Consider the following 21,584-nt stretch of genomic DNA (forward strand, 5'->3'; position numbering starts at 1 on the left):
AAATCTGTTATTAAAGTAAAATGAGTTCATTTTAATATTGGTAATTACTTCAGACCCGATATTAGTTTGGGATTTTCAAGTAACTTCTTGGGTCACTGATTAGCTATATAGTTTTTTCATTTATATACGATTTAAAGAAAAATTGTATTGACTATTTTGTAACTTTGGAAGCAGAAGTAGTCATCAAATCTTTTAACGTCTTACAAAAACATTCTGTGTATTTTGTTTAACCTCTTGATAGTCTTTTCTGACAACTACCACTGCCATTCCTAAGAGGATTTCGATTGATTATCCCTTAAAGTTTTTGAATAGCTTTTCTCTTGCTGTTTAAAAAAATTTTGAAACTTCAGAAACTAAAAAGAACATAACATTTACACCACCAGAATTACTGATACTGCTTTTTAGAACTTAATCAGCACAATTTCAAACTTCAAAAAAGTTGCAAGAATAGTAGAAAGAATTCTTAAATAGCTTTTCACCCAGATTCCCCAAATGATAACATTTCACAAATTTACTTTATCCTCTCCTCTTTTTCTTCATAGTTTTCTTCTGAAATGTTTTGCTAGTAAGCCACAGATGAGGTGTCCTTAGCCCTTAAATACGTAAGTGTATATTTCTTAGAATAAGGGTATTTTCATATTTAATAGCAGTACAGTGAACAAAATCAGGAAATTAATAGTGATTCAGTATTATCTAATTTACAGGTCTTAATTGGATTTAGCCTGAACTTGTTCTGAATTGATATTGCTTTTTTTTAAAGCAACTTTACTAAGGTGTAATTGATACATAAAATACACTTGTTGTAATGTGCAATTTGATGATTTTTAGTAAGTGTTCAGAGTTGTGTGACTGTTACCCCCAAAAGGATCCTTCTTTCCGGTTTGCAAGTCACTCCCTGTTCCCACCTCAGCTCCAGACTACCACTAATTTTTCTCTGTAAATAGTATCGCTTTTTAATCATTGAAAATGGTAAAACCGCAAAGTGGAAAGCTAAGAAAAAGATCACGTCCCTTTTTGGAGACTTAAAACACTTGAGTATTTTCATACCTCTGAAAAGCTTTCCTGCAAAAGAAACATTTTGTTAATCAAGCATTTCCTATTCTTCTTTGGATATGGAATACTCTTTCCTAGGAATAGTTCCCGAAGACTCCACTTCTGTAGAAATTCAGTTTGAGATGCAGTTTTGAGGGGCTTGCTTTCCTTAGGCTGGGACAGGTATGTCAGTCCATTGTACCTTGTAGGCTGTAAGCAGAGCAGGGAACAATACACGCTACAGTATTGATCACTTACTTATATTCAATGAAGAGCTACTGGACTGGCAGTGTAACTGTAGGAAAATAATGTTTAGAAAAGAATCTGACACACAATTGGAGCTAGATATTTGTTGAATGAATGAGTTGTATAAGTATTTGTTCAGGAGAATCTGTTGGTTCATTTGCCTCTTACCATTCAGAAATTTGGCACACCGGGTCTGGATGGGGTTAGCCAGTAAATCTATTCCAGGTGAAATATTTTTTATATTGGGATAAATCTGCAATGGAGGAATGGTTATTAGCAGTAAATGGTGTGAGAAAAGGAGTGATTTAACAGCATAAGGAGAAAAAAAAACATAAAGAGGAAAAAGTGAAAAAAAGAAAAGCAGAATGCACGCATATGTTGAGTGGTAGGGGTACATGTTATTTAAAGTTTTTTTTTTTTTGGACAGAGGAAACTAGATTTATTGAGATAAAATTTACATACAATAAAATGCACCCATTTAATTTCAGTGAATTTTGACAAACGCGTAATAAATCTGTATGACCACTGCCACACTGAAGTAGGCACTAAAGATAGGGAATACTCGCGTGATAGGTGCTCATTTTGTTACTTTGGGCTATAAGGTTTCATACTGAGCCGGTAAAAATGCTTTGAGCCTTCCAGGGGCGCTTGGCTGGCTCAGTGGGAAGAGCATGTGGCTCTTAATCTCGGGGTTGTGAGTGTGAGCCCCACGTTGGGCGTAGACATTGCTTAAAAATAAAATCTTACTAAAAAAAAAAATGCTTTGAGCCTTCTAAAAGTGAAGCCCTCCGAGTGAAAGTGAAAAATACAAGTATTTTGTAAATGTTACCTAAATCATTTCAGTGCTAATAAAATAACCTTTGCAGCTCTCTTTTTCTTAAACTCCTTGTGTGATCCCTCAGCAATTGGCTACACTTGAAATACGTACATGTACATCCAGAATCTGACACTTTCACCACCTATTCCAGACTACCCTCTCCTGTCTGTATTATTATAGTAGTAGTCCTTTGCATCTCCACTTGTTCTCCAGTCTCATTAACACAGTGGCCAGTGACGCTATTAAAATGCCAGTCTTACTAACACAGTGGCCAGTGACACATTTAAAGTGTAAGTCAGGTCAAAAGCCTTTCAAATGTTTTCCATCTCAGAGTAAAAATCAAAACCGTTGCAGTGGCCTACTAAGTACTACATTCTGTGAGCCCGCTCCCCCAAGTAATACTTGGCATTTATCTTTGCTTTCCTCAAGTACTCTGCTCCAGCTGTTGGCCTTGTTTTTCCTCCCACAAAACACTACATGATCACCTCAGGCTCCTATATTTGCTGTTTTCTTTGCTTGGAAGGCTGTTGCCTCCATATATGAGGCTTCCTGTCTTGGCCTCTTTGGAGTCTTCGTTCAGTTTGCCTACCTTCTTTGTGAGGCCCAACCACCATATTTAAAGTAAAGTGCTCCCATGTTCTTTTCCCTACTTTATTCTACAACGTACCTACCAACTTTTTGTTGTTGTTATTTTATTTTTTTAACTTACATCCAAGTTAGCATATAGTGTAACAATGATTTCAGTAGATTCCTTAATGCCCCTTACCCATTTAGCCCATCCTCCCTCCCACAACCCCTCCAGTAACCCTCTGTTCTCCATATTTAAGAGTCTCAATGTTTTTCCCCCTCCCTGTTTTTATATTATTTTTGCTTTCCTTCCCTTTCCTTGTGTTCATTTGTGTCTTAAAGTCCTCATATGAGTGAAGTCATATGATATTTGTCTTTCTCTGACTAATTTTGCTTAGCATAATACCCTCTAGTTCCATCCACATAGTTGCAAATGGCAGGATTTCATTCTTTGTGATTGTTGGAGTAATACTCCATTGTATATGTATAGTATATCTTCTTTACCCATTCATCCATCGATGGACATTTGGGCTTTTTCCATACTTCGGCTATTGTTGATAGTGTACCTACCAACTTTGAATCTCCATATAATTTATTATGAGAATATTACAATTTATCAACTGTAGGTAAAAACTGATCAGCTTTGCTTATGGTTATAAAAGTATTCTTAGTCATTTTCACACATGCCAAAACATAAAAGTTTATGTTGAAAAAAGTGGTTGATACTCTCACTTTAGGGTGTTTAAAGTGAACATTAATATTGGTCAGTGATCATCGGAATTGTTTGTTTTCTGACCATAGGAGGGACCATTATCTTATTAAGATACCTTTCTTTACCTTTGAAGTTTCACCTATGAATAAGCAAGTTTTGGATGGTTTTAAATGAAAGGGACATATAACAAAAATTAGAAGTGACTAGAATGCATACGTTAGCATAAAACATATAATCTGGTTATTCTTACAGAATGAATTATACATTTAAGAGCCACGAAATACAATTGAAACACCAAGAACATAAAGGGTTTTAAAAAAATGGTTACAGCTTAATACTTGGCAATAAATTCATGCTCCGGTCTTTGTAAAAACATTGTGAGGCTAGACACTGGGTCATTGCTAGCATAGAAATTGGCACATGGGAGCTTGTTAATAAATTTGTTTACTGATTCATTCACTAATTTATTTATTCAACAGGTATTAATACCAACTGCCCTCCTAAGAAAGTGCTGAGATAGAGTATTATAATGATAATAGAAGAGCTTCTGTAAGTAGGACAGTAGCCCTCTTTTGAAAGGAGATACACTTCTGCCCCCTCCTGTAGAATGTTTGTTTTTGTTTTTGGGCAAAAAGTATTACAAAAAGATTAAAAATTCAACACATTTATAATATTAAATTAGTTCCATTTTTCCTTTTTAATTTATGCTGATGCTTGAGATTTTAAAGCATTTTCCAGTACCTTATTTTCTAAGTGTATGAAATTCTAGGAATTTGTTTTACCTGTAAAGCTTTGTAAATATTTTAAGTGTACTGTGTTTTCTGAAATGGAAGTTTAGATTTTATAGAATTATCCTAAATAATCCTGTATTATCCTAACTTATTAAGTCAACACTGAGGAAGAACAGCTGTGAGCCTGAAGGACATGCTTATCTAAGACTGTTTTAAAGAAAAGTCTAATAAACAGGTAAAAAGATACTCAACCTCATTAGTGATTAAGGAAATACATATTGAAATGAGAGTATTTTTTACCTATGAGACTGTTATAATTTAAACACTGATTTACTCCAGTGATGTTGAGGATCTGAGGAAAGGGCATACATACCCATGTGTTGGTGGTGAGGATATAAATTTGTACGTTAGTTTTGGAGGATGATTTGGAGGTAAAGTGTAGATACATACAGTACTAAGCTGTGTTATAAAGTTATTTGCACAGGTGCATAGATTTATATATCCAGTATGTCTAGGAATGTTCAATGTTACTTGTAAGAGGCAAAATGTGGAGCCAATCATCCTTGTTGATTGAATAATTATTGTATACCTGTATTATGGTAGTTTACTGCATTATAAAGGTTGGGATAGAACTTTGTGAACTGATATGAAGAGATGTTAATGATAATGAAGGAGAAATGCACGTAACAATATAGTATGATTATACTGTTTGCAGAAAAACACAAATAATTATATGTTAGTTTGTGTATAGAAAGCTATTTAGAAGAATACAACGGTATATACCAAACTCTTGGGATTAGGGGGCGAGGAAGTGGAAGACATGCACTTTTTATCTTCTCTCTTCTGAAGGGTGAGTAAATCAGTGTATGAAATACACACACAGAAATAGTACAAATGTTCTTTAAAAGCTTCAAACAACTCTAGACCCCTTCAGTTGTAGAGTGTAGGTGAAATTTTTCCTAGTATCCAACAAACATCCTGTTCATTAAATTGCTACTATTTAGTGCCATCACTGATACGGGATCACTGATTTTGGCTGCTTTTTAAAATTGGTACATGGAATCTTCCTAGGGCATCACATTGTTCTTCTACTTTTTCTTATAGTTCTGGACACTCAAGTATGTTGATGAAAATATAAAATTTGGTCATAAAGGAGTCTTAAATACATTCATTTAGCTAAAACACAAAATTAAATTTCTTTTAAGTAATATAAATCAAATGAAGCGATTCAGTGTATTCTTACATTAAATCAAATGCTAACATCTGATTCTTGAATTTCATTCATTCATTGAATTTCATTCAAGAATGGTTAAGAGTTTTGCTTTTATCAAAAATTATGACATCTTTCTCACTGTCACAAATTTTGTGTTCTTTATATCTGAATGGTTACCATGTGACCTGATGTCAGGCGGTTTCTTCCCCCTCAGGTTTATAGTTTACTGAGACAGTCATTTGTCCTTGAGGAACTGGCCAACATTGAGTCAACAAATACTGCGTAACTTTGTACATTTAGTTTTCAGGGTGCTGATGTGTGTAAAAAATGACTGCATCAGAACACTTGAAAAAAAAAAACTGTTAGATAACCTTCCAGGATTCTGAGTTTGGTTTAAAAAGATTCGTTGATGTTTGGTTTTTAATTTTTGGATATTAACTGAACCTCAAAATTTTTTTCTTCCTTTATATGTATTCCCACATGATTGTAGGAGTCTATCCTGAATTTAGATCGTGTACATTTTGGGAACTTATTTTAGAAAAGATCTAAGTTTTAAAAATTCTCAATGGACAGACAGAGAAAAGAGGGTCTTTGCCAACTACTTTGGGTAAGAAAACTTTAGAATTTTGCAGATACTCTAAAAATGAAGGCCAACAAACCAGGCATATCAAATTGCAAAGATTTCAAATAAAATGATTTGTCATGATTTTTTTCTTTAGACCGCTGCAGTAAGAATGTCTTTTCCCCCTCATTTGAATCGCCCTCCCATGGGAATCCCAGCACTCCCACCAGGGATTCCACCCCCACAGTTTCCTGGTTTTCCTCCACCTGTACCTCCAGGTAAGTTTGTGGATATTGTTGTTTCTTTAACCTGCAGTTGCATCATTACACTGTTAACTTTAGGAAAATGATATGTGTTAGTAGTAAAGATGTCTGTTAGCATCCTTTTGGAAATGTGATGTATCATTTTCCTGTAGCAGTACTTTTCATCTCTGGGTGAGTATCAAATTCATCTGGGGAGGTTAAAAAAAAAACAAAAACCCTTTATTTAAAAAAAAAAAAATAGGGGGGTGTCTGGGTGGCTCAGTCAGTTGAGCGTCTGACTTCAGCTCAGGTCATGATCTCTCAGTTTGTGAATTCGAGCCCCGCATCAGGCTCTGTGCTGACAGCTCAGAGCCTGGAGCCTGCTTCAGATTCTGTGTCTTCCTCTCTCTCTGCCCCTCCCCCACTCATGCTCACTCTGTCTCTGTCTCTGTCTCTCTCTCTCTCTCAAAAATAAACATTAAACAAAAATTTAAAAAGGCAGTACGTTCGTATGGTTCAGTCATCAAAAAGGTATACAGTGAATACTTTTCCTTGAATTCCTACATAACTTACTACTATCTCTTACCGAAAGAGGGAAACTTATTTTTATTTAACTTTTTTGTATTAAAAAAATTTTTTTTTAACATTTACTTATTTTTGAGAGAGACAGAGACAGAACGTGAGTGGGGGAGGGGCAGAGAGCGAGGGAGACACAGAATCCGAAACAGGCTCTAGTCTCTGAGCTGACAAAGCCCGATGCGGGGCTCAAACTCATGGACTATGAGATCATGACCTGAGTTGAAGTCGGATGCCCAACCAACTGAGCCACCCAAGCGCCCTGAGGGGGAAACTGTTTTAAACAGTCATTAGTTTCTTTATTCTTCCAGATACTTTTTAGTACATAACATATTAACATGCCATCACAAGTATATATTCTTTTATCCAATGTTTTTTTTTTTCTTAATGTAGATGTATAGTAGCATCCTATATGTACTGTTCTACCCCTTTTTTTATGCTTGGTAATATATTTTGGAGAGCTTTCCAGATTACCATATAAAAGCTTCCTCTCTCCAAAGCTCTTTGAGGTCCAAAGAAAAAGAATTTTTTTTTCAGGCCCTACTCCAACCCACTGATTCAGATCCTCAAGGTACTGGGGCCTAGGAATGTTTATTTTCAATAAGTTCATAGGCGGATCCTAAGGATCTATTTAAGCAAAACTAAGAGAACCCACATTTGAGAACCATTATCTTTTTATTTTTATTTTTTAACATTTATTTATTATTGAGAGACAGACACAGAGTGTAAGCAGAGGAGGGGTAGAGAGAGTGGGAGACACAGAATCCAAAGCAGGTGAGAACCATTATCTTGAGGTACATCTTAACATTGCTTGGCCTAGAGAGCAAGAGTTTTCCTTTGGTTTTTGGGCAGTAGTTCAGATATTTTTAACAGGGCTGAAAAAATCTTATACAAAATCACCTTCTCTTCCAAAAGACAGTATCTTAAGAGCTGTCCTTAATTTGTATGTGAGAAGTTTTGCTTTTCTTATGTTTGCTTTTTTGCGGAAATCAAATGATCCCGTAAATAATCCAGAAATATTTGAGGAAAGCTTTTTTTTTTAATTAAAAAATTTTAAAATTAATTTATTTATTTTGAGAGTGAGTGAGTGCATGCAGGGGACGGGCAGACGGGGAGAGAGAGAATCCCAAGCAGGCTCTGTACTGACAGCACAGAGCCTAATGTGGGGCTCGAACTCACAAACGGTGAGATCATGACCTGAGCTGAAATCAAGAGTCAGATGCTTAACCGCTTAGCCACCCAGGCATCCTGTTTGAGGGAAGCCTTATATCAGAGACCTCTTTTTAACTATTGGATTATCTATTTGAAATTACAGTGTTTTACTGTTGAGAGATCAACAGTACATTGAAGTTGGCTCATAAGATGGGTTGTTAATTCACAACACATTCTACGGACTCAGTTTTGAGGCCTCCTACTCCTAGGGCAAGTATATAGCAGTGTTGGAGTAGGTATGAAAAGCCACAAGATAAACATGGCTGAGAGAGAGACAACGCGAGTGGGGTAGAGGCAGAGAGAGAGGACACAATCTGAAGCAAGCTGTCTGCACAGAGCATGATGCTTGAATCTATGAATCTCTAGATCATGACCTGAGCCAAAGTCAGACACTTAACCAACTGAGCCACCAGGTGTCCCCCATGATATATGTTTTTTAAACAAAACCCTTGTGTTATATAGCTTTATAGGAAAGAATAGTTTACTTTTTAAAAAATTTCTTTATGAAGAAATTTAAGGGATTGGGAATGAAGCATAATCACTTATTCAGAATCAGGAAAGGTGACTGAAAGATCAGTGCCTTAATTTCCCTACTAGTAGATTGGTTTTATAGAAAAGATTTAAATTCCTTTGATGGGTTACCTGGGTGGCTCAGTTGGGTTGAGCTTCCGACTCTTGACTTTGGCTCAGGTCATGATCTAATGGTTCATGGGTTTGAGTCCTGCATTGGGCTCTTCACTAACAGTGTGGAGCCTGCTTGGATTCTCTCTCTCCCTCTCTATCTCTGCCCCTCCTTGCTTGTGCGCATGCGCTTTCTCTGTGTGTGTGTGTGTGTGTGTGTGTGTGCGCGCGCGCGCGCGCGCGATCTCTCCCTCAAATAAACTTTAAAAAAGTTTAAGTCCATTTTTTTTAAAGAGCAAATACTAAATTTAACCTTTTCTGATGAACATTATACCAAATTATTAAACGGAAGTAGAAGATAAGTGAAACCTGTTTCTCTTAAGACTACTTTCTGCATATCTTTTAAAATGGGTCAGCAGGGGGCACCTGGGTTAAGTGTCCAACTCTTGATTTTGGCTCAGGTTGTGATCTCACGGTTGGTGGATTCAAGCCCCGTGTGGGGCTCTTTGCTGACAGTGTGGAGTCTGCTTGGGATTCTCTGTCCCTCCCCTGTTCACGTCTTCTCTTTCTCTCTGTCTCTGTCTCTCTCTCAAATAAGTAAGTGAACGTTAAAAAAAAAAAAAAAAAAAAAGGTGGGTCAGCTGCTCCTGAAACCGGATTGTAAGTGTTTCTTCTTGCCTGTTTGGTCATTGCCATACTAATGTGGGCATTTATTCAGAATAACACTATTAATTCTGATTCTGTTTATAATAGCATACAGTATCATTTCTGTTCAGGGAAATATACTTGGGTGATAAATCAGACTTTAGTTTGCAACTCATTGTGCATTCTTTGTAGAGCATCAATACTTTAAAAGGTAAATAATAAAGTAGTATGCTAAACTCGTGTAGTAATTCAAGACCACACATAACCCATGTTCATGAATCATTTTCTTCTCTTGCTTATTAATGCAATTAATTGCACTTTTAAGTGTGATGGTCAAATTCTATATTAAATTAGAAAATAAATTTGAAAAATAACCGTAATTTTTCCCTAAAGAGTAATATATGCATATAGAAAAAGTTTTTTCCCCATAGTTCTTGAGAATTCCCTTTCCCAAACATAGCCTTTCTTACCAGTTTGTAGTGTGCACGCTTCAGAGATGAACTATGCATATCCTGATGTGTTTGCTTATGTATACTCTTTCCCTGCTTCTGTTTTTCTTTATTTTCTTTTAAATTAAAAAAAAAATTTTTTTTTTTTGAGAGAGAGCAAGAGCATGGGCACACATGCAAGCCAAGGGAGTGATGGAGAGAGAGGGAGGGAGAGAATCTTAAGCAGGCTCCATCCTCAGCACATAGGGCTTGATCCCACAACCCTGGGATCATGACCAAAATCATGACCAAAATCATGAGCCAAAATCAAGAATCCTACACTCAAGCGACAGAGCCACCCAGGTGCCCTCCCTCTTATTTCTGTTTTTTAAAAACAGCATAGTATTGCACTGTTCACACTTTGTATACTTAGCATGTATAGATCTTTGTAATGAGTAGTAATACATTCTCTATTATGAATTTCATATTGCATGAAATTTAGTAAGTTGGGCTAAGAAATGTATTATTCAGGGGTGCCTGGGTGTATCAGTCGGTTGAGTGGCCGACTTCGGCTCAGGTCATGCTCGCGGTCCGTGAGTTTGAGCCCCGTGTCGGGCTCTCAGAGCTTGGAGCCCGTTTCAGATTCTGTGTCTCCCTCTCTCTGACCCTCTCCCGTTCATGCTCTGCCTCTCTCTGTCTCAAAAACAAATAAACGTTAAAAAAAAAAAGTATTATTCAAATTTTAGTAACTATTAAAAAGGAACAAACAATGGGGCACCTGGGTGACTCGGTAGAGCGTGTTACTCTTGATCTCAGGGTTGTGAGTTTGAGCCCTGTGTTGGGTTTAGAGCTTACTTTATTATTATTACTATTTTTATTTTTAATGTTTATTTTTGAGAGAGAGACAGAGCCAGAGTCGGGGAGGGGCACAGAGAGAGGGATACACAGAATCTGAAGCAAGCCCCAGGCTCTGAGCTGTCAGCACAGAGCCGAACTAGGGGCTTGGACTCACAAACTGTGAGATTGTAACCTGAGCCGAAGTTGGATGCTCAATCATGGGAGCCACCCAGGCACCCCTAGAGCTTACTTTAAAAGAAAAGGAAAAAACATTTTTTTTCTACTATGTCTTTCTGACTTTTTCTTTAACAGCTTACCTATGGAAAAGGTGCCATATAGATTACAGTTGATAAAAAGGGAGGAGGATTTATTTTTTTATTTTACAAAGTGAAAACTTTAGATAGGTTGATGAATTCTAGTTTTGAGCATCCACTGTATTTAAGTGCTACACACAAATGATCTCCGTAAGTCTCATAGGTACTCCAAAGAAATGATTACCTTACTACAGTTGAGGAAACTGTAGCTTAAGAGTTTGGCCATGGTTGCATAGTTAGTCATGACATAACGATGAGTTGAACCCAGGTTTGATTCCGAAGTCTTTTATTTTTTTTTAAGTTTAATTACTTAATCTCTACATTCATTGTGATCTCACGACCCTGAAATCAAGAGTTGCATGCTCTTCCCACTGAGCCAGCCAAGCACTTCTATGTTTTTTCCGTTTTTGTAATATTCTTTTGGTGTATTGATAGGAATCCTGATTTTTCTCATTTAAAAGTTATTTTAAGTGAGTTATATTGGAAGATAAATGGATAATGTTAAATGTTTAAGAATTTATTACCAGTCTCAGCTGGAGAATTCTTTTAAGTTGATGTTAAATTTGAACTGAAGAGCGACTTTGGAACTTCTTGAGATGTATTTAGAAGCATTTTAAAATTTATGTTAGAAAACTGGACAAAATCTTTCACTGATTTTTGCCCTCATTGCATTCTTTTTCTTAGTACTCAAATGGTAAGATTTCATTAGTTATATACACAAGGACACTCTATACAGTAGCCATTGATCGGTAAACAATGTAGTTAAAAACAAAAATGCAGGGGCGCCTGGGTGGTGCAGTCGGTTAAGCGTCCGACTTCAGCCAGGTCACGATCTCGCGGTCCGTGAGTTCGAGCCCCGCGTCAGGCTCTGGGCTGATGGCTCGGAGCCTGGAGCCTGTTTCCGATTCTGTGTCTCCCTCTCTCTCTGCCCCTCCCCTGTTCATGCTCTGTCTCTCTCTGTCCCAAAAATAAATAAAAAACGTTGAAAAAAAAAAATTAAAAAAAAAATGCAGATTTCACTACGATGTCAGTAATAGCCCATTAATCTCTCTTAAACCTTCAGAGCAGCAGATACTTGTCTTAGAGATTTTCTTTGACACTGACTGACATTCCTGGTCATATTTTTTGCATGATTTATTTTGGATTTTTTTAAGTAATTAATTTATTTTTAATTTCTTTAAAGTAAGCTCTATGCACAACGTGGGGCTTGAAAACATGACCCCGAGATTAGGAGTCTTATGCTCCACTGACTGAACTACCTAGGCTGCCTTATTTTTTTAATTTTTAGAGAGAGTGTGAGCAGGGTAGGGGGCAAAGGGAGAGAGAGAATCTTAAAGCAGGCTACACACTCAGTGCAGAGCCTGACTCGGGGCTCAATCCCATGACCCTGAGATCGTGATCTGAGGTGAAATCAAGAGTCGGACACTCAACTAACTAAGCCACCCAGGTGCCCCTGATTTTTGTTTTTATTAAAGAACCAGCAGTAACACGATTCTATCTAGGTTTCCAGATTCGTTTCTCATTTGATACCTTTTTTTTTTTTTAACCTTTTGAAGGATTCATTAATACTGTTGTTTACCCATAAGTGAACCTGTATTTGTGTAAGTTACTGGCTTTCAGGATGTACTGAATCAGATGAACATGAATCAACAACTATAGAGTTTTTTAAACTTCTGAGACGAAAGCATATTGTGGCAGCCTTTTTGCTTTTTGAATAGTTTTTTTTTGTTGTTATGTAAGTTTATATGGACTGGTCTGATGCCCCATTGCTTTTGAAAATAAGGCATTCATCAATATCTCATTGTCATTAGTCCTGCATTTTTATCTGTTGGTATGGCACGTAGTTGATATAGAATGTAGTCTTATATACTTGTATTTTTACAATTTATTATGCTTTTTTCCTCAGGGACCCCAATGATTCCTGTACCAATGAGCATTATGGCTCCTGCTCCAACTGTAAGTACAATTTTAAGGAGGAATGAGGAGATACAGTAGTAATACTTCTTTTAAAGCTAAACAACTTGATAAAGTATTTTAATGTTTAAAAGAATGGTGGAGAGTGAGAGCATCCATGTATTTGAGTATCATTTTCACTCAGCTATGCATATTATGCAGTTGCCCCTAAAATAGGCTCCCTAAATAGTTTTATGATTTCCTTCGTATTCTCTACACTCTTCATATACTTGTTTTTTCAGATTTAGGACATTGGTTTTTTCACCATTCTCTCATTTTGTCTTGGTCCTGGGAGATAGGAGAATGATCTGATATGCCTAATCTCATAAAAGAAAGAAAAAATACTGTAGGAATGGTCTTAGCAGAAATTTAAATTCTGAAGTGAAATTTGAGTTGAATATATTTCCATTCTTTCCTCAGACCTACCTAATTTTTAGCCCCTTCCAACCTATTTTTTCTCTGTTGTCTGTTATGGTATCTTTAAGCTTTGTAAAGTTTTATTGAAGCCTTTATTCTGCTAAACTGTTTCATTTTCAGTCTTCTTAAGCCTTAATTCTTCACATTCATCAAAGCTTTTGTACATTCTCAGCATCTTCATTAAGAATGCCAACATGCTACTACACATGAATAAATAATAATTCTCTTAACTGTTATTTAGCCAGAATTTTTCTTTGAGTTAACTGGTAGAATATGAAGCTTCATTTGGAATTCTATGAGGGAGGGTAGATCTCATTACTTTCAACTGTTTCTCTACCTGTGGATTTTGAAATGGGAGGGAGAAGGAGGTGTTACCTATATTAAAAAGGAGATGGTAACTCTGTGGGGAAACAAATTTGCTGTGAGGCCGACCACTAAGAAGATACGGTTCTTCAGACCAAGGGGAGGTCTAATTTTTCTTGGATCAGATACCCATTGTTGGGGTATTTTGGAAAACCTCCACCTGACAGGTACTTACTGTCTTGCATTTCAGCCTAGGAAAAGGTGGGACTTGGGGTTTGGAGCAGCTCCCTCAGTTCACCGCTCTTTATTCAGTGCCTTCTGTGGATGTTTTGCTAAATTCAGTTTCAGATGTAAAAATGAGTAAGATTGGTTCTCTGGGAAGTTGAAAGTTACAAAGGAAAAGTAAAAAATGCAACTGATAAAGGTAAAATTTAAGTTTTGGAGAATGCTGTGAGAGTATTTGAATACTCTTGTCAGAGGATTAGCAGGGATAATTGAAATTTGCTTTTATGTTTGTACAGAGTAGAGTTGTGACGGATCTCCTGGATATATTTGATAATTTTAAATCACTTATGATATCGTGGACATTTAAGAATTAGGTCTTAAATATAAAGAACATTGTTATGTTTATTTTTATTTTCTTTTCCAAGTTGTTTTTAAAAGAAAGGTTATCTAATAATAGAACTTGTCGCAAATAATTTTGTGTTAATGAAAAATGATAGGAGCTTTAGATTAGGTATGTAGAACCTTTACTAATTGCTGTGTATGCACTACTTAAAAATTGTTGTTAGCTTAATGTTACATTAAACGTGATGGGAATTTAATTGCCAGGTCCAATTTTACTGCCTTTTTTTCACTCTAGGTTTTAGTACCCACTGTGTCCATGGTTGGAAAGCATTTGGGAGCAAGAAAGGATCATCCAGGCTTAAAGGCTAAAGAAAATGATGAAAATTGTGGTCCCACTACTACAGTTTTTGTTGGCAACATTTCTGAGAAAGCTTCAGACATGCTTATAAGACAGCTCCTTGCTGTAAGTGTTAAACTGTTTTTCATTCTTAAGTTTTATTATCGATTTCAAATTTATGAAAACGCAGAAAGGACTGAATAATCCTTTTCTGCTTTTTATTTTGAAAATGTTCAATCCTGCAAAACAGTTGAATGAATAGTATAGTGAAACACAATTTTGTTTTGCCACATTTATTTTCTACCTGCGCGCACACACACACCCACACATTTTTTCTGAATGATTGGAGATTAAGTTGTGATGTGATGTTTCATCTCTAAATACTTCCTGTTTTTCCTAAGATGGAGGACATTCTCCTATATGATCACAAAACCATCATCATACTTAAGAAATTTAAGGCTGGGATACCTGGGTGATGCAGTTGGTTAAGCATCTGACTTGGGCTCAGGTCTTGATCTCAAGGTTGGTGAGCTCTAGCCTCACTGGGGATGAGCTCGAGCCCTCCCACTCCCACTCTCCCTGTCTTTGCCCCTTGTGGAATTCTCTCTCTTTCCCTCTTTCTCTGCCCCTCGCTCACTTGTGCGTTCTCGCAAAAAAAAAAAAAAAAAGGCTGATACAGTATTTTTTCCCCCTGATATAATATTGTTAACTGAATGTATTTGCAATTCATATGTAATTTTCCCAATAATCTCCATAATTGCTGCATTTTGTTTAGCTATGATTCAGTCAAGGATTATACATTGTACTGAATTGTTATACTTTGTTGGCAGGGCAGAGACTGACATGAGGCTCATAAGAGCATAAGGTCACGACCTGAGCCTCCTGACCTGAGCCAAAAATCAAGAGTTGGATGCTTAACCACAGAGCCACCCTGGCGCCCCTAGACATCTTCTCTAATACAGAATAGCTTCCTGTCTTTTGCTTGTTTGTTTGTTTGCTTGTTTTGTTTTTGTTTTTCATGACATTGACATTTTTTAAAAAAGGTTTATTTTGGGGGGCGCCTGGGTGGCGCAGTCGGTTAAGCGTCCGACTTCAGCCAGGTCACGATCTCGCGGTCCGTGAGTTCGAGCCCCGCATCGGGCTCTGGGCTGATGGCTCAGAGCCTGGAGCCTGTTTCCGTTTCTGTGTCTCCCTCTCTCTCTGCCCCTCGCCCGTTCATGCTCTGTCTCTCTCTGTCCCAAAAATAAATAAACGTTGAAAAAAAAAAAATTAAAAAAAAAAAAAAAAGGTTTATTTTTGAGAGAGACAGAGGGAGAAGCGCGAGCACAGGGAGGGGCAGAGACAGAGGGAGACAGAAAATCTGAAGCAGTCTCTAGGCTCCAAGCTGTCAGCGCAGGGCCCAGCTCAGGGCTCAGACTCACTAATTGTGAGATCGTGACCTGAACCAAAGTCAGATGCTTACCTGACGGAGCCACCCAGGTGCCCCTGACATTGATGTTTAAAAAAATTTTTTTTTAATGTGTATTTATTTTTGAGAGAGAGAGCATGGACAGGAGAGGGGCAGAGGATACAAAGTGGGCTCTGTGCTGACAGCCTGATGTGGGGCTTGAACTCATTAACTGTGAGGTCATGACCTGAGGTGAAGTCAGACACTTAACAGATGGAGCCATCCAGTTGCCTCATTGGTTTTCTTTTTTTCTTAGTTTAAAAATTTTTATCCTGGGACGGGTGGGTGGCTCAGTTGGTTAAGCTTCCGACTTTGGCTCAGGTCATGATCTCGCTTGTTAGTGGGTTCGAGCCCCACGTTGGGCTCTGGGCTGACAGCTCAGAGCCCTGAGCCTGCTTCAGATTCTGTGTCACCCTCTCTCTCTCCCCTTTCTGCTCATGCTCTGTCCCATGCCCTCTCTCTCTCTCAAAAATAAACAGAAAAAAAAAAGATTAAAAATTTTATCCTGGTGATGAATGCGCTTTAAGTGAAATAATAATGATTTTATAATAAAAAGCAACAGTGCTTGTACTCTCTCCCTCCATAATCTCCTCTGTTTTTTAAAGAAGTGATTTTAAAATCTTCTCCTTTTTGATTTTATTGCCATTTCTGTTTTGTAGAGTGTATGATCCTTGAATTAAAAAATGCTTAGGAAATAAACACCACAAAACGTAGCTTCGTCAGATTCAGTATTTTGTGATACTATCTCTAGATTTTTTTCTTAAGAAATAAATCATTACAGGGGCGCCTGGGTGGCGCAGTCGGTTAAGCGTCCGACTTCAGCCAGGTCACGATCTCGCGGTCCGTGAGTTCGAGCCCTGCGTCAGGCTCTGGGCTGATGGCTCAGAGCCTGGAGCCTGTTTCCGATTCTGTGTCTCCCTCTCTCTCTGCCCCTCCCCCGTTCATGCTCTGTCTCTGTCCCAAAAAAAAAAAAAAAAAAAAAACGTTGAAAAAAAAGAAATAAATCATTACAGTTGGCCCCAATTCCCACTTCTTTTTTCACAGAGGTAATTATCAGAGGTAAACCACTATCCTAAATTTGGTGTTTATCATTCATGTGTGTATTTCTTACTTTAATTACATATTTATATATTCAGAAAATTTATAATTAAATTTTAATTCTATAGTATATAACTTGGTTTTTTTCACCTAATATGTATATACCTTTAGTTTACTTATTGCTATGTACCATTGGATTGTAGTAATGTACCATGAATTTTAAATTTTCTTTTTTTAAAAAATATTTATTTATTTATTTATTTATTTATTTATTTATTTATTTATTTATTTATTTTGAGACAGGGAGAGAAACAGAGCATGAGCAGGGGAGGGCCAGAGAGAGAGGGAGACACAGAATCCGAAGCAGGCTCCAGGGAAACAGAGCATGAGCAGGGGAGGGCCAGAGAGAGAGGGAGACACAGAATCCGAAGCAGGCTCCAGGCTCTGAGTTGTCAGCACAGAACCCAATGTGGGGCTTGAACTCACAAACCAAGAGATCATGACCTGGAATTTAAAATTTTCTAATGATAGTCTTATGGATTGTTTCTATTTCTTAACACTATTTTTTGCTGTATGATTACTGGTAATGTCATGTCTTCAGTGAACATGAAAAAACTTCTGTCATGTATTCTCTTAGAAGTGGAATTTCTGAGTCTTACAGCATGTTTATCTTCAGTTTTACAAGATAATGCCAACTTTTTTCCAAAGGAATGTTGGGAGGACATTTTTTTAAAAAACATCTCTATTGTGACATAATACTTATACTTTAAAATTCACCCTTCATAATAATTCAGTTGTTTTTAGTATATTCACAAAGTTGTACAAACATCACCACTAACTTCATTCTAGAACATTTTCATCACCCCAACTACAAAACCTGTACCCTGTAAGTCACTTCCCATTCTCTTCTCTCCCCAGTGTATGGCAACCACTATCCTACTTTCTGTCTGTGTAGTTTTGCCTATTGTGGGTATTTTATAGACAGAGAATCATAGGGTATGTGTGGCTTTTTGTGTTTTGTCTTTTCTTTTTTACTTAATGTTTTCAGGGTTCGTCTATATTGTAGCTTATATCAGTATTTCGTTCCTTTTTATGGCCAAATACTCCATCTGATGGACATACCTCATTTTGTTTACCCATTCATTAGTTGATGGGCAATTGGGGTATTTCCACTTTTTGGTTGTCGTGAATAACGGTGCTGTGAATATTTGTGTACAATTGTGTGGAGATAATGTATATATTCTATTTGAAACATCTTTTTTATTTATTTTTAAAGTTTGTTTATTTTGAGAGAGAGAAAGAGAGAGAGATTGAGAATCCCAAGCAGGCTCTGTGCTATCAGCACAGAGCCTGATGCAGGGCTCGAACTCACTAGCTGTGAGATCATGACCTGAGTCGAAGTTAGATGCTTAACTAACTGAGCCACCGGGGCTCCCCTTTAAGTTTTTTTTTTTTTTTTTTAATTTTTTTTTTTTTAACGTTTATTTATTTTTGAGACAGAGAGAGACAGAGCATGAACAGGGGAGGGGCAGAGAGAAAGGGAGACACAGAATCCGAACAGGCTCCAGGCTCTGAGCTGTCAGCACAGAGCCCGACACGGGGCTCAAACTCACGGACTGTGAGATCAAGACCTGAGCCGAAGTCGGACGCTTAACCTATCAAGCCACCCAGGCGCCCCTCCCCTTTAAGTTTTAAGTAGGCTCTGTGACCAGTGCAGGGCTCAAACTCACAACCCTGAGATCAAGTTGCATGCTATACTGAATGAGCCATCAGGGTACCCCTTATTTTTCTTTTAAGGCCTTAAATGTCTAGTGATCCTTGATTGCTTACATTTAAGAGTTAGGGATTAAAAGTCTTTTTGTGTGGAAATGCTGGGTTTGTAAAATGTTGAACATCATTGTAGGGTAATTTAGCCATCAGTTGATTGGTTTCATGCCTAGTGAGCATATGATTGGCTGCCCTTGTTACCCATTCTGTATCCCTTCCTGATCTTTCATATCTGTTCTGTTCACTTTCTTCATAACTTCATTCTTTCTTTACCTGAGGATGGGGATAGTATAGTTTCTTATAAAGATAGCAGGCTATCTTCTCTGGGGGTGGAGATTAGAGTAGTTGCTTGAAAAGAACTCTGAGGCTTTGATTGTTCCATATTCATATTGTCAGGCAAGCACCTGTTTTTATTCAGCTTCATTCTGCAACCCATTCTCTACTGTACGCACCTTTTACCTCTAGTCTAGGTCCACTTGGCTTTGTAGAATCCATTAACCTAATTCTTTCTCAGTAGTATCTTCATCTGTTAACACTTGGGAGTTATGGCTTTCTTTGATACACTGAATGAGTTCCCATCCTTCCATTTGCCTTTTGTCTTTAAAAATTTTTTTTAATGTTTATTCATTTTTGAGAGAGCGCGAGTGGGGGAGGGGCAGAGAGAGACTCTGAAGCAGGCTCCAGACTCAGAGCAGTCAGCACAGGCACAGGCACAGGGTCTGACGCAGGGCTTGAATTCACGGATGGGCAGATCATGACCTGAGCCGAAGTTGGTCGCTTAACCAACTGAGCCACCCAGGCGCCCCTTGCCTTTTGTCTTCTTAAAATTTTGTTGAATTCTGGTGCTGTTTCCCCCTGCAATGTTTGATCTCATGGGTTTTTATCTTTTATATTCCTTGATTTTCATTTTATTGGTTTCTGTGAAGGAAGATGTGAAAAATACATGCATTCTCTTAGTTTTGACAGGCAGTCTTCAGTTACCATTTTCCACAAATAACTTTTTTTTTAACCTTCTAGCTTTTACTTTAATAATTAGAAATAATGTTTAAAAACTTTGCAAGTAAACAAAATAATGTTTTCTTCAGGTAACCTGCTCCACTCATATTTCTGATTTATCGAAAATTTTTTTCATTGCATAAAGTCTTACTGTATATTTGCAATTTCATGTCCCATGTTATTTTTGTATCCTTATCAAGCATTTCCCCATGTTACTAAAAGACTTTTATGATATAGGGGTGCCTGGCTGGCTCACTGGGTAGAGCATGCAACTCTTGATCTTGGGGTTGTGAGTTTGAGCCCCCACATTGGGTATAGAGATTACTTAAAAAAAATCTTTAAAAAGTTGTTTATAGTATATACATGTGTTTTAAAACATAATTTTTATGGACTAATTTACTTGAATTTTTTTATAGTTTATTTTAAATACTATGATACTGGTAATTTTGGTGTTGTATATATTTTGGATAAGGTAAATAATGCTGTAAAATTTCTATATTAAAAGGTAGCCAATTTTCTGCAAATAAGAATCTGTAAGAATTTATTATTTTTCTTTTAAATGATGTATATTGCTTTTATATAATAAGCTTGTGGGAATTGAGAGAATTTTAAGAAATTTAATAGCTGGTATGATTTTTTTCTTTTTTCTTTTATTTTTCTCCTGGTGGAAATATGATTGTGTTCTTATTTTTATTACAAATTAATTTATTTTATTAAATGGTAATGATCATTTTTTGTTTTTTATTTTGAAGAAATGTGGCTTGGTTTTGAGTTGGAAGCGAGTACAAGGTGCATCTGGGAAACTTCAAGGTAGGTAATTCTTTCTTATTAAGATCATTTTAAGCTATATAGATAGCTTCTTACATGTTTGACTCTTATTTCCCTTAACCATGGAGTATTCTGTTAGCACTCTTTGTCTTCCTTCTTACTGGAATAGGATTAAAGGTGGTTGGAAAGATTTAGCTGGGAGTTGAGATTAGAAAGTGGAAAAGCATTAACAGGAAAGAGGTAGGAGAGGAAAAAATATTCAGAGTTTTTTTTTTTTTTACAGTATTGTTTTGAAAAGTCTGTTTTTCTCGGAGCAGGAGTGTATGATTAGCATTCAACACTTAGGAAGGAAGCAGGAGAACTGATGGTGAGATGACCTGTTTGTCTTAGAAGCAGGCTGTTCTTTCTTCTTGGTAAAAGCACCTGTTTGGTGTACATTATTCTTTTTTTTAATGTTTATTTTTGAGAGACGGGGTGTGGGGAGGCTAGGGGAGGGGTGGGAGTTGGGCGGGGGGGGGGGGGGGGGCAGAGGATCCGAAGTAGGCTCCACATGGTGACAGCAGAGAGCCTGATGCAGAGCCAGAACTCACATACCATGAGATCATGACCTGAGACAAAGTCAGATGCTTAATGACTGATGTATGTTCTTTTTTAAAGATTTTAATTTTTTTTAACGTTTATTAATTATTAAAAGAGAGAGAGCGTGAGCAGGGGAGGGGCAGAGGGAGAGGGAGACACAGAATCTGAAGCAGGCTCCAGGCTCTGAGCTATCAGCACAGAGCCGACACGGGGCTCAAACTCACAAACCGTGAGATATGACCTGAGCTGAAGTTGGACGCTTAACCGACTGAGCCACCCAGGCACCCCGACTGATGTACATTCTTGAAACACTTTTTATTATGGAAAAAATCATGCACATATAAAATTAGAGTAGTGTGATGAACTTCCACATACTCATCACCTAGCTTTATCAACTCATGGTCAATTGTGCTGAAGCTGTACCCTATCCATTTCCTCCTTATGTTATTTTTAAATTTATTGTTTAATTTCTTTTATTGTTTTAAAAATATTTTTGAGAAAGAGAGGCAGAGGATAGAGGGAGACAGACTCCCAAGCAGGTTCTGCACTCTCAGAGCAGAGTCTGATGTAGGGCTCAAACTCACGAACCATGAGATCACAACCTAAGCCGAAATCAAGAGTCAGATGCTTAACCATTGAGCCACCCAGGCACCGCCT

General features: G+C 37.3%; 1 protein-coding gene across 4 annotated transcripts in view; it reads left to right on the top strand.

Moving 5' to 3' along the window:
• RBM25 (RNA binding motif protein 25) overlaps positions 1–21,584 on the top strand; it is a 59,547-nt gene that overhangs the window by 2,056 nt on the left and 35,907 nt on the right. The window contains exons 2-6 of one of the 4 annotated variants that reach the window (XM_023255809.2): positions 543–602; positions 6,038–6,158; positions 12,662–12,711; positions 14,291–14,458; positions 20,333–20,390. In XM_023255809.2, coding sequence (XP_023111577.1) covers positions 6,053–6,158; positions 12,662–12,711; positions 14,291–14,458; positions 20,333–20,390 — 382 coding nt within the window. In that variant the 5' untranslated portion in view covers positions 543–602; positions 6,038–6,052. Of the gene's footprint in view, positions 1–542; positions 603–5,802; positions 5,926–6,037; positions 6,159–12,661; positions 12,712–14,290; positions 14,459–20,332; positions 20,391–21,584 lie in introns of those variants that run through there. The other 3 variants (XM_045060178.1, XM_023255810.2, XM_003987804.6) reach the window with 3 other exon arrangements.

Source organism: Felis catus, chromosome B3, assembly GCF_018350175.1.
Source record: "Felis catus isolate Fca126 chromosome B3, F.catus_Fca126_mat1.0, whole genome shotgun sequence".
In the NCBI taxonomy this organism is placed as follows: Eukaryota; Metazoa; Chordata; class Mammalia; order Carnivora; family Felidae; genus Felis; species Felis catus.